This window comes from Gavialis gangeticus, unplaced genomic scaffold (assembly GCF_001723915.1).
Source record: "Gavialis gangeticus isolate Ggan-Ray unplaced genomic scaffold, GavGan_comp1, whole genome shotgun sequence".
In the NCBI taxonomy this organism is placed as follows: domain Eukaryota; kingdom Metazoa; phylum Chordata; order Crocodylia; family Gavialidae; genus Gavialis; species Gavialis gangeticus.
Window position 1 is genome coordinate 21,074,143 of NW_017728997.1, and position 15,828 is coordinate 21,089,970.

Consider the following 15,828-nt stretch of genomic DNA (forward strand, 5'->3'; position numbering starts at 1 on the left):
ATCTGCTCAGGTCCCTTCCAACCCTAGAAACTGTGAAACTGAAACTTCATAGATTTCATAGAGATTAGGGCTGGAAGGGATCTCGGAAGATTGAGTCTAGCCCCCTGCCCTAGGGGCAGGAAGTCAGCTGGGGTCATAGGATCCCAGCCAGATATGCATCCAAATTTCTCTTGAAGACGTTCAATGGAGGTGATTGAACCACTTCTGTTGGCAGGCTATTCCAGACCTTGGGGGCTCTGACAGTAAAGACATTTTTCCTTATGTCCAGCCTGAAACGGTCTTGCAGTAGTTTATAACTGTTTGACCTCGTCATCTCTTGGGGTGCTCTGGTGAACAAATGTTCCCCAAGATACTGGTAGTCACCTCTGATAACCTTATAGGTGGCCATCAGATTACCCCTGAGCCTGTACTTTTCCAGGCTAAAGAGCTCCATAGCTCTCAGTCTGTCATCATAAGGTCTGTTTTTCTGGTTGTAAGTGATGTCAGAGATGAGCATGTAATGGGCTTGATTTTTGGGAATGACAGTGTTTTCTTTGTAGGAAGCATGAAGATGACAGGAGGTTTACATGTCCTGTAGAAGGTTGTGGGAAATCCTTCACAAGAGCAGAACACTTGAAAGGCCACAGTATTACTCACCTTGGTACAAAACCATTTGAATGCCCAGTGGAAGGTATTGTTCATGTTCATGATTTTGTGTGCTGCTAACTGGTTGCTAGCTCATGTAATAGGCGGTAAGCTTTGCCCAAGTCAGTCTTGTTGCAAGATTGAAGCTCTGGACAGTTAACAACTGGGGTGTGTTTTTTGTCTGTCTGTCTGTTTTTGGTTTGCCTTTTGTAGGTTGTTTAAAACATGTGATTGAATGAGTTTTGTGCCAAGTTAGGGAGGGGGAAAACACATGTTGTATTATTCTGTCACTTGAAATCATGAGAGAGTTACGTTGCATCCACATTTGTAACTGAATTTAGATGTTATGGAACATATCTTTCATAACTAATTTTAATTTGATTTGTTCCAAGCTTGGAAAGTAGTAAACACCATCGTTGGTCTGAAAGCCATGTTTTGCTGTTCTGATGCACTTCTTGACTAGATTTTCTCTATGAACAGGCTGCCTTTGTGGGAATATATTGATATGTGGATGCAAAAAGGCAGAATTAGGACATCAGTTAAAGATGTTTAGTTATGGTACTGCTGCTGCTTAAGTTATAAGCAGACTATATTTATTACCTATATGGTTAGAAGAGTGAGTCCTACAGAGAAAAACTGCCTTTATTGCTCAACACTAATTCATCTTTGGAGCGGATTCATCCTGTGCACTAACACTTCGGCAATTTTTAAAAATAAGTTCTGTTATAAATTTTTTAAGACCCGTAAGGATTCATTGGCAGAGCTGTAAATTTCAGATCTGTGGTACAGACTTGTCACTTGAGTTAACAGACTGGTAGCATTAGTAGGTGATCTGCAGATCCGGAGATGGGCATGAGATGTTTTCTGACTTTGGCATTTTGTTCCATTCTAGGTACCAAGGTGAAAGTGCTCCAGTAGGCACAGACTCTTCTACTTGATATTTCCCCACCGTAGCTTCTTGTCTGAGCTTTTTCTTTTCTCAACCCCATTCCCTTACTAGTATTTCTAGTTTCCTCCCCTAGACTCCTTTTTGAGCTCCCATTTGCCCCTTTGTCCAAGGTCTCTTGTTCCCACACTGACTCCTTGTCTGCCCTTCCTTATACTCTCCTCCAATCCTTATCTCTTTTTTGAGGTCAGAATAAGTTACCTAAAGAACTATCCTGGTTTTGGTCCTATGGAAAAATCAGTAGTGTGGGTTTGGGGGTTCACTTTTGATTCCTTCCTTCAATAAACGGTCTCTGAACTTAAAAGCACATTCAAGTTAATGGCTGCTCAGGCTGAACAACTAATGTGGTAAAACCATGTTAGTGTCTTAGACAAGAGTGTGAAGTGGCACTTCCATCATATCTGGCCATCTTAGACACCCCTGTCTGAATGGCCAGGTATTTAAACTTCTAAAAGTTAAATATTGTATTTGTTGAATTTTGCTGTTGCAGGAAATCACTGGGACAAAGTGTCTAGTGAGGTGGCTGGTTTGTTTGTTTGATTTAATGTCTTAGAATATAAACACAAATTAGGAAGTTAAGTAGGTGATAATGAAGAATATGTATAACTGTGGTTCACTGCAAAAAATAAAGTGTCTTCCCTAGGTCTGTCACAAATATTTCTTCCTCCTTTATGCATTCATCAGTGGCTATTTTAGATGCTTCAGTTCAATTTAATAAGCCTTTATGGGGGAGGGTTTTATTTCCTACTGAGTTAATAGGCAAGTAGGAGGGTCAGCTTTGCTTCTGTCTTTTGAGCATCATGCTTTCAGATGTTTCACTCGGTTTCTTTGGTATAGTATTTGCCTCTGTGAGAACCTGTGCTACTTTCTTTGTATTCCCTTATTAACATGCAGCATGCATGCCCAAAAGCTAGAGCTAAGTAGAACATCTTATTTGCATGATTCTTTTTTTTTATCTAGGGAATGCTTTTAATTGCTGATTTACAATAAAAGTGGGGGAAATACTCCAAGATCTTGTGCATCTTGTTGCAGGTTGTTGTGCAAAGTTTTCTGCACGCAGTAGCTTGTATATTCATTCTAAGAAACATCTGCAGGATGTGGATTCTTTGAAGACCCGTTGCCCTGTGTCCAGTTGTAATAAATTGTTCACATCCAAGCATAGCATGAAGACGCACATGGTCAAACAGCACAATTTCAGTCCAGGTAAAACATTTGTTACAGAATCTTTATGGCTGCTATACAGAAGAAAGTCTAAACTATCAATATATTTTTATAAAGAAAATCTTGAAGGTAGATCCTGGCCCCATTGAAAACCAGTGGCAAAATTATCTGGGGTTAGATTTTTTTCCCCGTGTGGTTTACATGCATAATGTAATAAACTTAGCGGAAGCTGTGTCAGGCTGACTAGAGTTTGGTTTATGCGATTTAGAGATTTAAAATTTGTGAACTAAGTAGGCCACGATGAGGATGCTTTGACACGACCTTTTGAAGAACTTAATGAGGATCTAAAGCAATATTTCTTTTCTTTCAATCTGAATTTTCAATATGGACTATTTCTGGAGGATGGTTAGAGAATAGAAACTGAACTTGAGATGCTTATATTCCTGTGCTGTCTGACAGTGTCAATATTGGATTATTCTTTGTAGCTATAAAGTAGTCTTGTTTTTTAGTAGGACAGCAAACATAAATAATCATCCTATATTTAGGTAACGAACTGAATAGGACCATTTCATAGTGAATTCCAGTGGTTCAGCTCAGTATTTTGGACACTCTTCTAAATAAGAAATGTCACAGTTAATGTAAAGGTGAAACTTACTCTACTTGCCTGCAAGTTTTGGGGTGGTTGTTTTTTTTACCTTTTTTCCAAAAGGTACCGATATGGGTTATTTTGTTTCTCTTGGGGCTTTTGTATATTCCTGTTCTTAACTTTTTGCTCACTGGGAGATGTAGCTCAAGGGGTGCAATATTATGTTCTTTGTTATTTGTCTTTTTCTGCAATTAAATGTGTTGAAACCGTGTTTCCTTTCAGATCTTTTAACCCAGCTTGAAGCAACCTGTTCTCTCACACCTAGCAGTGAACTGACCAGTCCAGGACAAAGTGACCTCAGCAACATAGACCTCGTGTCTCTCTTCTCCAACGTGTCTGGCAACAATTCTGGAATTTCAACAGACATGGCACTCGTGAACTCTGGGATAGTTACTATTGATGTTGCTTCAGTGGGTTCCACACTTGGAGGAAATCTTCCTGTCAGTAGCAGTTCTCTAAATCAGACTGTTGACCCTTTGATACTGGTGGCTGGTAATGATATTCCACAAAGTCTGGACAGTTCTCTCTTGCTGGGAACCCCTACTACAGTTCTGCAGCAAAGCACTTTAAATCTGGATGATGTACAGACTGTAAATGCAGAAGCCTTGGGTTCGCTAGCATCTTTATCAGTGAGGAATTCCAGTCAAGATATGCATGGTTTGACATCCAGCAATAATCTAACAATAGACACTGCCACTTTGACCCCCTCCAGCAGCCTGGGTGGAAGCAATGTCCCTGAGTTACTCACTCCAATAAAGGTTGAACGAAATTTGCTTCCCAATTCAGATGTTGTTGGTCAACAGGAAGGCAGTAAAGTCGTGACACAGTTTGTATTCTCCAACCCCCCGGGAAGCTACAGTGCTCAGAAAGAAATGGACCTTAGCACAGTGACTGGCAGTTCTTTTTTGGTATGCGGTGATTTTATATTCAGTTATCCCCAGATGAGGGAAGTGCCTTAACTTTGAGCATACTCCGTTGCTGCTTACAACTTAAAGGCAGACTTCTCACACTGATCTACGCTGTGACACATTTTGTGTGTGTGTGGTGTGTGTGTGTGTGTGTGTGTGTGTGTGTACATATAGTGATAATTCTTTTAAAAATTCTGTTTTTTTTTCTGGGGCAGAGGGGGAACCCTATTCCAACTAAAGATTGTATTTAAAAAAAACATATAACCCCTTTGGATGAAGTATATCTAAGAAAATTTAAGCAGGTGAATTACTTGAAAATAATGCACAAGACCATGCCATAAAAAGTTTGGGCCTAGAAAGCAACTAGAGCACCTAGCTTTGGTTCTCATTCCCATAACTGTTTTAAATGTTGTTTTTCCATCCACTGTACAATGCTACAATTAGATACGAGTCTGTTGTCAAAAAAAATGTCTGAAGTATTCCGTTTATTACAGTGTGGCTATTAAAAATTATAATGCTGATAAATATGGAGATGGCATCTAATGTGCAAAAGCTAGGTATATGGAGATCTATTGGAGCGCTAATGATTTGTTTTAAAAGTTTATTCATATTGAAATCCCTACCAACCAGTGTTTAGATAATGTTCAAGACACTTCAACTAATAATTTGTTGGTTTGATTTCATAATTTATTGTTTCAGTGCATAAAAGATCAAATGTCTTTTCCCTTGTTTTTCTAGGAGAGTGGTGGATCTGCAAGAACAGACTACAGAGCTATCCAGTTAGCCAAGAAAAGAAAACAGAAAGGGAATGGCAGCAGCACAGGTGAGGAGCTGTCTTCCTGGCTTAGTAATGCGCATTTTCTCACAGTGACATGGGAATAGATTTCTCAGATTTTCATCAGTACTAAAGGCATGTGTTTGGTGGGGTGGGGAGAGCTGCTATTGAAGATGGTCCTTGGGGAGTCTCAAATTCATTGGTATGATTTTAAGAATAAATTATGCTATAGATTTCCAATTATGCTACAGAGACACTGACAGATTAAAGTTATACTTAAATTCCCACATTGCTCACCTTCAGGTTTTTTTCCTCCAAATATGACCTTTTGTGCATTAAGACCAAAAGAGATTAAAATCTGATGATCTTCTGTTGTGCTTTCTGTCTGCTTTTTGCATTTCATTTTATTCAGTATAGATTAGTTTGTCCTCATTGTTTATCTTGCCTCTAGGCTTTGGCACATGGCTGCAGTATTAGTTTCTAGGCAGTGCACGGGAATTTATTTGTTGAATTTTTCGACACTTGCAGCCCTTCTGTTAAACTTCAAGGTTGTGTAGCTTTTTAAAAACAAAACACAAGCTTTGGGCCACATTTTATGTGTGTCCTGTTTAATATCCTCCTCCCTTTAACCTGAAGTTGAACTCATAGCTGTCTGATATGAATATGCACTATTGCTTTGTCAGATGAAATGTGTTCCATGGCTCACTAGAGTTGCACAGAAAAATAACAAGACAGCTATTTGAGTTGCAACTACCCTCAATGGGAGAGGAACATCATACTGTACATTTTTGTTCTTCCTTACTGTTTCTTGGTGCCTGCCATCTCTGAAAATCAAGGTGACAATTGTCTTGAGGTAAGTAAAAGATAACTTTCAAATTAAATGCTCTCCTGTCTCTTATTTTATAGAGCTATGCATGTATCTGCTTTACTTACCTTTTTTTAAAAGATGATGTCATGTAAATCAAGAACTGTCTTTCTGTGTCTGTTATGAATCAATCTGTAATTATGCAGAATTATACAAGATGCGTGCATGATGATATCCAAGATTTGAAAGGAGGCTTGCATTGAATTTGCACCTGTCATATGAAAGAGCTAGATGAGTATCAGTTCACTTCTCAAATTAAATACCTTATCTAGCCTGCCACATACTTGTGTTAGTGCTACGCAAATTAATGCATTCCTTTTTTCTTCTGTTCCATACGTACACAGTAAAATACTACTCTTTGTACCCCTTCAAATCTTGCATCTAAAGATACTTTAACACAATAGATGAACACCTGAAAGTTCAAAGTCTTTTTTTTAAATTCCCTCTTCTAACATCTGAAGTTTAAAACAATATTTAAAAAGATTAAGTGCTTAATCGAAAAAAATAAGTCCGACTTAAATGCTTTGTATTTTTAATTGTTTTCTGGTTCATATTTTTAACCAGTATGAACATTACAGTTTTTCAGCATTGGTTTCAATAATAATTATTTTCTGGTTCTCTTGACTAAGTGTGCAACGGCTTCTAGTTTCAGTTGAGCAGACAGATAGATACTTAAATCCCAACAAGTACTTTATTTGGAATGTAAACGGTGTGAGGGAAGTGTTTTGGGGCCAAAATATTGGCATTGTTAGGCTATAGAAAACTGAGCAGTATGTGGTGATGAGCTGTGGGCAAATTGAAACTGAATAAAATTAAGCTGCAGCATTTTGGAAATGTTTAATAGCTTTGTGGGAAAGTGCAATAATTCTGTATAGCCTCAGTTCTCTGGAAATTATGAAGTAAAGTGTATTTGTGGTGAAATGTTATGCATGGTATCCCTGAACCTAGTTCTAAAGACAGAGCAGTTCCTGAAAACTTTCCTGATCTTGTGAATGTAGATAGCCAGTATGAAAAATCTTCCCTGACTTCAGAGAAAAGGATTTAAATGTCTTGCAGGCCAAGAAGCTCTTGCTGTTCATGTTATCTATGATACATTTGAAACTTGTCAGACTCATTCATTGGGGTCTCCTGGAGAGTTCTTGGGCTCATGTCTATGTAACTGGTCATATTTTCCAACAAAATAAAACTTAATTGAAAATCGACTTGTTCATTGAGCCCATAATATTTATTTTGAAACTTCTTGAGTTGGATTGAACTTCTGCCAAATCCAAGGTCTGGTTTTGAACCCTGTGTGGATTCCTGAAAGGGCATGCTTTCAGGATGAAGAGCTCTGGAAGCTGCAGGGTCCCTAGCCTTGGAACAAGTATCTCTTTAGCTGGTTTGGCCCCAGCTGGGGACACTGGATGCCTCTTGTAGCTAGTTGGTGAAATTGACATTTCTTGTCAGTTTTGCTGCTGCTGCTGTTACCATATTTATCTGTATATCACATGCACCTTTCACCCACTAAACCAGCCCTCCAAAATTGGGGTGCATATCTTAAGCAGGGGAGTTTTTCTTCTTTGCTGGAATAGAATCAGCATGGAATAGAGTGAGCAAACTCTGACTCGTGGCCACCAAGATGGCTGCCATTTCTCCCTGGGGCTCCAGACAGCAGAGGTAGAGTCCAGTGTTAACCCTCTCAGAGCTGCTGGTGAAGCAGTAGCTTTTGGCTGAAGAGCCACTGAACTGGCTGAGGGTGAGTGAACTGCTGCATGCAGTCTTGATGAGCCTTGTGGTGTGGAAACAACACTTTATTATTTACAGGAACTTATAAAGAACTATTTACAGTAAAGAAGTAACAGTCTTACTACTGCCCTTGCAAGGGTCTGGGGCCTAGCCTTCTTACTGACCTGCCACACCAGGAAGTTCCTGCTGCCTCACCCAGACTGTCTCCTGGGATCCACACTTTCTGGACCCTCTGTTTGCAGGAGGACTTACTCTGTCACACAGTCGGCCATGACTCTGGAAAAATCTTTTTTTCTACATTCTGCCTTCTAAAAGTAAGGTGCGTGTTTTACTTGGAGGTGTGTGGTATGTGAGAAAATGCAGTAGTAGCGAAGCTGGAAAGTGATTCAATTTTACTGAGCAACTGCAGGGTTCCACAAGCTGCTTGTTCTGCAGACACCTCAACACTTGTTTTTGATCTGATTTGGATGAAAACCACACTAAATTCCCCTGCAAACTAGAAACCCTGCTTCTGAGCCAGCTCTAGTTATTAGTGACTGCCCGTATCGTGAGTAAATGAGGACTTTATACTTCCATCCAACAGTTTTAAAGTGTTTTCCAGAGGAGAAGCTTTATGGTTTGTATATTCTAGATTAAGAAACTTATGTATATGATTTGACCACAGTCACTCAGGCAATTGATTGCAGAGTTGGGAAGCCCAAATTTTATTTCCAGTTCCCAGTTCATCTTCTAACTCCAGAAAATGCTGTTGCTTTGACATTATTAGCATGGTGACTACTTTTAATGCCAAGTTCAGAGAAGCCAGATGGAGTTCCTGTTAAAGAGAGTTGCTTTTTCTCAGGGTGAGAATGGTGCTTGCTCACTCCAGCAGTCAAAATTCATAAGCTAATTGACTATCATCTTGCTGTAGTAGTTGTGTTCTAATACTTAGCAATTTGTGTACTAGGAACATGCAAAGTGAAGTACTGTAGACGTATTAGCATTCAGTAATGTCACAGCCCAAATAACCAGAAGTGGAGAAGTCCCAGTGAGAGACCGTCCAAATGAACTAGACTACCCAATATCAATATTAAACATTATAACTTTTCTTTCAGGGGCAGCAAACTCTAGCCAGAGGAAAAGTAAAAGTGGCAAAGTTAGTCCTACCAACTTCTCGTCTTCCAGTCATGGCAGTCGAATGGGAGGCAATGTTGTTTTGCCAAATGGAGGCTTAACAATGAGGGACCCAGCCACTGGAGCACAGTACGTGCAAATTCAGTTACTTCAGGTAAGAACACGTGAATAAAACATAACATAACCTACCTAGCTCTATATATACTGGGACTTGATTAGGAGATTTTAATTGTGTTTTAACATCTGATAATGTCTGCTAACATTTGATTAGTCACTATACATCTTGACATTCCATAAAAATGCATTGATGTAATTCAGGGTTGTTGCCTAAAAGGAATGTTTTTATGCTCCTGAAAAGAGAGTGGGCATTCCTTAACATCTAGTCAGTAATAACAGGCCTCTTTAGAAATAGTTGTAGAAGGAACTGAACTGAATAGAGCCAGTTTAAGCTTGTGTAGGATCCCCTGTATAAGCACTTATTTGGGGATTCCTCCTATGTGGGCACGTCTGTATGTTGGTTAATGCACCTTAGATACTGTGCACTTAGTTCTGTGCTTGCTTAAGAAGGTACTAACTAAATGCGTAATAACTAGAGTTATTTTGTGACTCTAGCTGTGCATTAGCCTAATAACACTGTGCAGTAGGCTATTAGCATAGTTTTTAACCACCATGCTACTGTGCAGTATTATTAGGCTAATGTGCAGTAAGCGTCTCATGTAGACGCACCCAATGAGCATGCACTTAAATCCACCTCTGCTTAGTTTCTTAGGAATACCTGCTTCAGTACAAAGTAGAATCTGTAAATGTTACTTCTAGAAAGCTATGCTGAGCAGTCGCAGTGAGTGATGCAGATAAGTTGCTGGGGAGTCTGAAAGAGAGAGAGATGGGTGATTGGGGAAGCCCAGACTTGAAGGACAGGGAGCAGCAGGCAGCATAAAGCAGTGTAGCACAGGGAGACTTTAGGCCAAAGGCAGTATTGAGAAATTGCAGGAGTAGCTGCACTGGAGGAGAGGCCCTGGAGAAATAGTGCTTAGGGGCAAGAGCAGCCCCAAGAGAACAGGTCTTTGGGAAGCACTTGAAGTAAGAACAAGTTGGGGAAGGGGAACACTGCTCTCTTCACTGTATCTACTGAACTTCAGTAAAAGAACTGCCTGTAATCAAATTATTCCATCTTCAGGAGCAAGTCTTGAGTTATGTGGTGCTAAGTAGGGTGGCGGCTGCATAATGGGTAAGGAGAAAACAAAATATTAAGCCACTGTTTAGATAAGGGAGAACGGTCTTCCCTGCATTGAGGCAGGAATCTCATGGCTATAACAGCATGCTATAACTGTTGCTTAAGATTGATATTAAAAACTTTATAAACATAGTTATGGAAGAATGCTTCCTAACGAGGCATGGAGCAGGCCATGTGGAAAACTCTTCCTTTTTTTTTTTTGTCGTCTTTTCCTCCCTCTCTCATGGAGTGGGGAGGAGGGCCACAGGCAGGTGACCGCTGCGTCTGCAGCAAACTGGTATTGGGAGTGAACATGTGTAAATGTAATAGTAAATATAGTCTTTTTGGAAAGGGTATGTAAAAGCCTTCAGTTTCCAACCTGTTACTGAATATGAGGTGAGTGGTTCACCTTTTTTTTTTTTGAGTCATTCTTAGACCTTTTCAGTTTTGAAATCTTGGGTATCTTTAGATGCATAATGTTTAGCCAATGAGGCACTTGCCTTTCCTGAACTTGGTTTTTAAAGGGGCTAAAGTGACAGCAGTGAAGTTTGCTTTGTGATTTGCTTTGTGAGGCTGTTCAAAGTTTCATACTTGCTTTGTCCTTTTTTCCCTTTACAGGATGATTCCCCAGGAGAAGGGGACTTGCCCTTCCAGCTCAGCTCTCAGTCCTCCACATCACATTCTCAGCTTACAGTAGACTTGCCTGTTCATATACTGCAGGTATAACAGTGTGGAACATTGGTTCCTTTTCTGTCTTTCTTGGAAAGAAAAGAGTTTACAACCATCTCTTCAGTCTGGCACAATAAGGCTGCTTAACAATAAGGCTGCTTACTGGCACAACCCTCCTCCCCAGAATGGTGCTTTAACCTCTATGCACCCCCATGCCAAGCCCAGCACATGCCCAGAAGAGGCATTGTGTTAGTTGGACCCAGCTTGCCCAACATCTGTATAGGTCGGGCATTTCTGTAGGACTTTTATGGCCCTTTTATCCAATAGCTGATTCAGTCAAAAAGTGCCAAAAATACCTGCTGAAGTGCTGATTTATACAGACACTGCAGAGCTGGATTAAACTAACAACTCACTGCTTCTGGTAAAGCACGTTTTGTTGTGTTTTGTGTCTTTCTTCCACCTCTGTCAGCACTCTAAAAGCGCTTACTACTTTCACACCAACGCTTAAATCAGTAGCCCCTAGCTGGGTTGCAACAAGAGGACATAGCTGCTGGAACTGTGGCTAAGATTGCCTTGTGTATTAGGCCAACACTTTGGGATGCCATTGGCAGTTGTTTTTCCAGGTGCTGCTGCGTTTTTTTTTTTTCTGGTCCACTATGCTGCCCCATGGAAGTGAAATCAAACATGCATGCTCCCTCTACTAGGGGAAAAACCACAGTTATCAACACCCCTCTCCCTCCCAGCATTGTAACAGCAATCACTTCAGGGTGAGTCCCAAAAGCGGTCCCACTCTGAATTATTTCATTTGCCTTTTTGGTCAATCCGATATTGTTTGAATATAAAAACATACAAAAACATTATGTAGCTTTCACCATTTCTTTTGTGGTGAAAATTCTTGTCTCGGTTCTCTGACAGTATTTATCTTCTTTCACAGGAGCCACACAACTCAACAGAAGATGATGCAGGTTCTGATAATTCTCAGTTCACTGGAAGCACAATTAATTTACAGGACCTGGAATGACTGTTGGGAATATTCATTTTAAAACAAATGGTGCAATCATGTCTTAACAAAGTGAAAATAGGTTGTTAGAGGTTTTCAGAGAAGATATGGAAAATAGGAATACCTGATTGATAACATCCTTTTTGCAGTTTGGTTAGAATTGAAAGATGGGGAAAAATTCAGTAAATCCTACTTGATGTGCCTGTGTAAGATATCTTTTCTGTCTTGAGATCAGAAAGACACTGGGGGCAGATTTTTTTTTTAATAATGTTATAGAGGAGAAGTGCCATAACTGTTCTAACTGTGGTGATATCCATTGCTTTCCTGGGAAAGCAGGCATTGCACAGCTAATGAACACATGTAAGTTTAAAATCTTGCCTATGACCAGTTTTGACCTCTTTCTCTATTGGGGAAAGCTCTCTCTAACTGGAAATAGGGTGAACAGGAAGTATTCAGAGTTAGTCCTGAAGTTGGTTTCCTTCCCCCCGTCCCCCAAAAAAACCTCCCAGGACTCTTGTTTCTTGTGTTGACAACAAACTGGAATAAAAGTATTTTACAAAGCAAATAAATCTAAGAAGTATAGTGTCCAAATATCCTGGAAATTACATGTTTTAAAAACACTTGTTTAGAAAAATATAGGATGAATGTTAACTTAGCTCATGTTGAGTTCCCCATCTCCTTACTCCTTTTACACCCAAAATAATATTTTGCTGAATTCTTCCAGCAAAACCCAAAAAGGAAAGCTTTGCAATAAACCTGCAGTCACTATAACAAATAAACAAATAAGCTAAAGTTCCAGCAGTGTCTGACAGACGTTAGTTATGCTTGTTTCCAAGCACTGTGATTATGTCCAATACAAAAACTGTTGCCAACTTACTGATAAACTGTCCACTATCTTTTTCACTGTATTTTTGTGTTACTACTTGATCTTCAATGAAATCCAGAATATCTAGTGAACACCGAGCTTCCAGCTGGCTTACTGATCATGCACTTGCCAGGTAGACTTTTTTTTAAGATGGAGGGAAGAATTGCCTCATTTGAAAAATTACAGTTACTAGAAAAATGGTTGTCTGTACTGTACTTAACTGAATTTCCTAAACCCAAATAAGCATAGAGTTGTATAGAGTTTCATTTGGAAAAACAAAAAATCTTTGGTGCAGTTTTAAGGTAGTAACTTAAATGTTTCTAATGGTGATGTACTGAATGCCTATAAAATTATGTATAGGAGTTTGCTAAAGGGGTGTGTGTATGTGTTTTTTTTTTTTTATTCTTCAATGAGGTGCGTGCGTGCACATGTGTATATTTTTTACAGAGTAAGATATGTCATGCAGAAAAAGTGATCTTTCTAATCTTGCACATATTTATTTATTTTACAGTTATACAGTTGTTGAATTCACTCAAGGTCATTCAGAAATGCTTTTACTTCCTGTGCCTTTTGAACTATGTATGTGTCCAGATGAATACTTGTTTTGTTTCTGAAACTTGAAAGCAGTATACAGGTTACTCTCACTTCAGACTCTGATTTTTAGGCAGTATTTTATCCTCTGGTTGAACCAGTTTTATTTTTCTATCTTGAGCTTAACTATTTGACCACTGGCTCTACCTATTTCTATTTCTCTCGAATTCACAGCTCATGCCCAGGGGGACTTCTTACTTCCCTCAGGTGGGGTTTCCAGGGCAGTGAGCTGTTGTGGAAATCTTGACCCACCCATTGACTGTTGTATTTTTTTGCATCATGGAGTCCAGTCTTGAGAGGCAAAGGGAATGATGAGTCAGCTGCAGGAACACGGCACCATTGAAGGGGTTACTGGGTCTTGCTTTAGAACAGTTTCCACGTTGTCCCCGGAAGCTGAGTTGCTTGAACTCTCTTAACACCTGTTGATCCTTCCATTCTCGTGGACCATACGAGTTCTTCTTAAGTTAAGAAAATGGCCAAGGAACCACTCCATCTTTTTATGGGACTTATAACTGACTCTGTTTCTACTTCTGAAAATGTACCTCACTTGGCTTTGTAAGTGAATGTAAATTGCTAACTGCTTGGGGCCGAGAATTGGATCAGTCGGCTTGAAGTCCGTTGCTGGCAATGGACACCTGAAGAGCTGCTGGTGCAAAAAAAGGATTAATAAAGCTTTTTTTATGGTCAGTTTGTCATTGGGCTTGTTCTTGATAATAAGCAACTACATCTCTTGCAGATAGGCTTTCACACAAAAAAAAATACATGATAGCTTTCTCCCTCTGCAGTGCTTGTTCTTTGTCCCCTCTGGACTATTGAAGGCTCAGTACTAATGGGGTGGAATTCCTCATGCAGCCCAAAAACTTCCCCTCCTGGGAGGGGGTATTGCCTTTGTTTTTATACTTTCTCATAGGCATGAGGTTTGTAACAAACATCTGGCTGGAGTCTAGCTTTGTCTTGCCATAACTAAGATGTCATCCGACTATAATAAATCTTATTTCCCAAGTTTCCAGGATCTTGCTACTGGCTTGAGTAACTTTTATGAAAAATCTTTTTGCTGACAGAAGGCCCAGATGCAAAATAGGAGTTGCTTTAGTTTTATTTTCCTTGGTAAACAGTTACTTAAAGCAACATTGTTTGGCTTCAATGAAAACAGTACTCATCTGGGGCGATGGGGTTAGCAAAAATGAAGAATCTTTTATTGCAAAGTTTCCATGTAATTTGAAAAGCACAAGTTTTATCGTGAGATTGCCCTGAAATACAACTAAAAAACATTCTGTTTGGCACAACTGGTTCTCATCTACTTGTCCTAATCTTATTTGAGAAATTAAGTGAAGTAGTAGAGAGCCTCTTCCTTCTCTTGATCTATTAGCCCTTGATTCTCATCTTCCTTTTCTTTGATGGGGGGAGGCTCAGAACGAAACACCAGTCTTCGGCCAGTCTGCAAAGAAACAAAAAAGCATGTCAGTGCTTATTAAAGCAAATACTTCGGGCACAAGTACAGATTGTTTAAAGACATGTTCTGCTGCAACAATTTAAGGTTTCCCTTTAAGAACGGACAGCACCCCCTGGTTTCTGAATAAAAACTTCCATTGGTCCCTCTATTGCCTTAGTGTCAATTTTTGCTAATGAAATCTGCTCTTAGGCTGGCTCAGGGCTGTACTGGTTTGTTGTCCTTGTCTGTTTTTCTGGGCTTGTACCAAGTTCCTGCACTTCAGGATTTTTAGCATTTGCATTAAAAATAGTCCAACTAAAACCTTATCTATCCCTTCCTGCTTTAAATGGTGAAAGGAAGTGCTGGTGAAGCATGTAGAGCACTTCAGTGGTTATTCTTCACTAATTGAAGAATAATTGGATCCAAAGCATCTGCTTTATTCTCGTTCTCCTGTGACTTTTTTATTTTTTTTTAAGCACATGACCTTGAACAAGTTATCACAGTTTAACCATGCTCAAAAAAATGGGTACAGGCTTGCCTTTCTGTTATACAGTTGTATTCATAATGACATGACTTTTCAGAGGTACCAAGCAGGTAGAACTCCAGTGGCAGGCAGAGATCCTGTTCTATGGTTCTGAGGTGCAGGTCAAGGCAGGGCAGCCCAGGAACAGCAGCAGGGCGAAGGTGGCCCTCCTGAGCTGCTTTCAGGTCTGGGACAGCCTTAGGTGTAAACTTAATTCAGGCAAATTATGACAGATCTTCCTGTTCTTCTCTGGCACCAGTACCAGGGCTTGAGGTACCCTTGGAAGGATAGCTGAGGTTTTCTTTTGCTATTCCAGGCCCCCTAATCATTATACAGCTTTGGCCAAGCATCTCAGCTTGTATCATAAGGGCAATTGTGAATTGTTTGTGAACCAAGGAGCTTATTTTCCTATGGATTCCACTCCAGTAGAAAGGAGTTGCTGGATTACCTTTTTCTTTATATCAGCTTGTGCTCTTGCCAGCGCCCGCTGTATCCTCTCCTCCTGCAGCTGCCTCTGTTGTTTTATTTTTTCATCCCTGAGCCTTTTGGAAGAGTTGAGCAAAGCACATAAGGTAGCGATAGGCAGAACTAAGCAGAACTGAATTTTTTGTATCCAGATTTCCAGTAAGAAAGACAAAGGCACAAGCCCAACTTCTAATGCAGGGAGTGCTCCATTTAGCTCTGAGAGCAGTTCTGTAACTCTAAACGGAATGCACTTGAGTACAATTGATTCCCCCCTGCCCAAAGAATGCTTAAATGGAGAAGTGTAGAA

At 39.9% G+C, this 15,828-nt stretch overlaps 2 protein-coding genes across 2 annotated transcripts in view; one reads left to right on the plus strand and one right to left on the minus strand.

Annotated features, from left to right (window-relative positions):
- ZXDC (ZXD family zinc finger C) overlaps positions 1–13,788 on the plus strand; it is a gene marked incomplete at its 5' end in the record, with an annotated part of 18,593 nt that extends 4,805 nt beyond the window's left edge. The window contains 7 exons of the mRNA XM_019504599.1: positions 540–670; positions 2,603–2,773; positions 3,600–4,285; positions 5,024–5,108; positions 8,745–8,917; positions 10,595–10,696; positions 11,580–13,788. Coding sequence (XP_019360144.1) covers positions 540–670; positions 2,603–2,773; positions 3,600–4,285; positions 5,024–5,108; positions 8,745–8,917; positions 10,595–10,696; positions 11,580–11,666 — 1,435 coding nt within the window. The remainder of the gene's footprint in view (positions 1–539; positions 671–2,602; positions 2,774–3,599; positions 4,286–5,023; positions 5,109–8,744; positions 8,918–10,594; positions 10,697–11,579) is intronic.
- The window catches only part of CFAP100 (cilia and flagella associated protein 100), a 23,993-nt gene continuing 21,541 nt past the window's right edge, over positions 13,377–15,828 (minus strand). The window contains exons 14-15 of the mRNA XM_019504923.1: positions 15,505–15,598; positions 13,377–14,539 (exon numbers count right to left, since the gene is read on the minus strand). Coding sequence (XP_019360468.1) covers positions 14,426–14,539; positions 15,505–15,598 — 208 coding nt within the window. The 3' untranslated portion in view covers positions 13,377–14,425. The remainder of the gene's footprint in view (positions 14,540–15,504; positions 15,599–15,828) is intronic.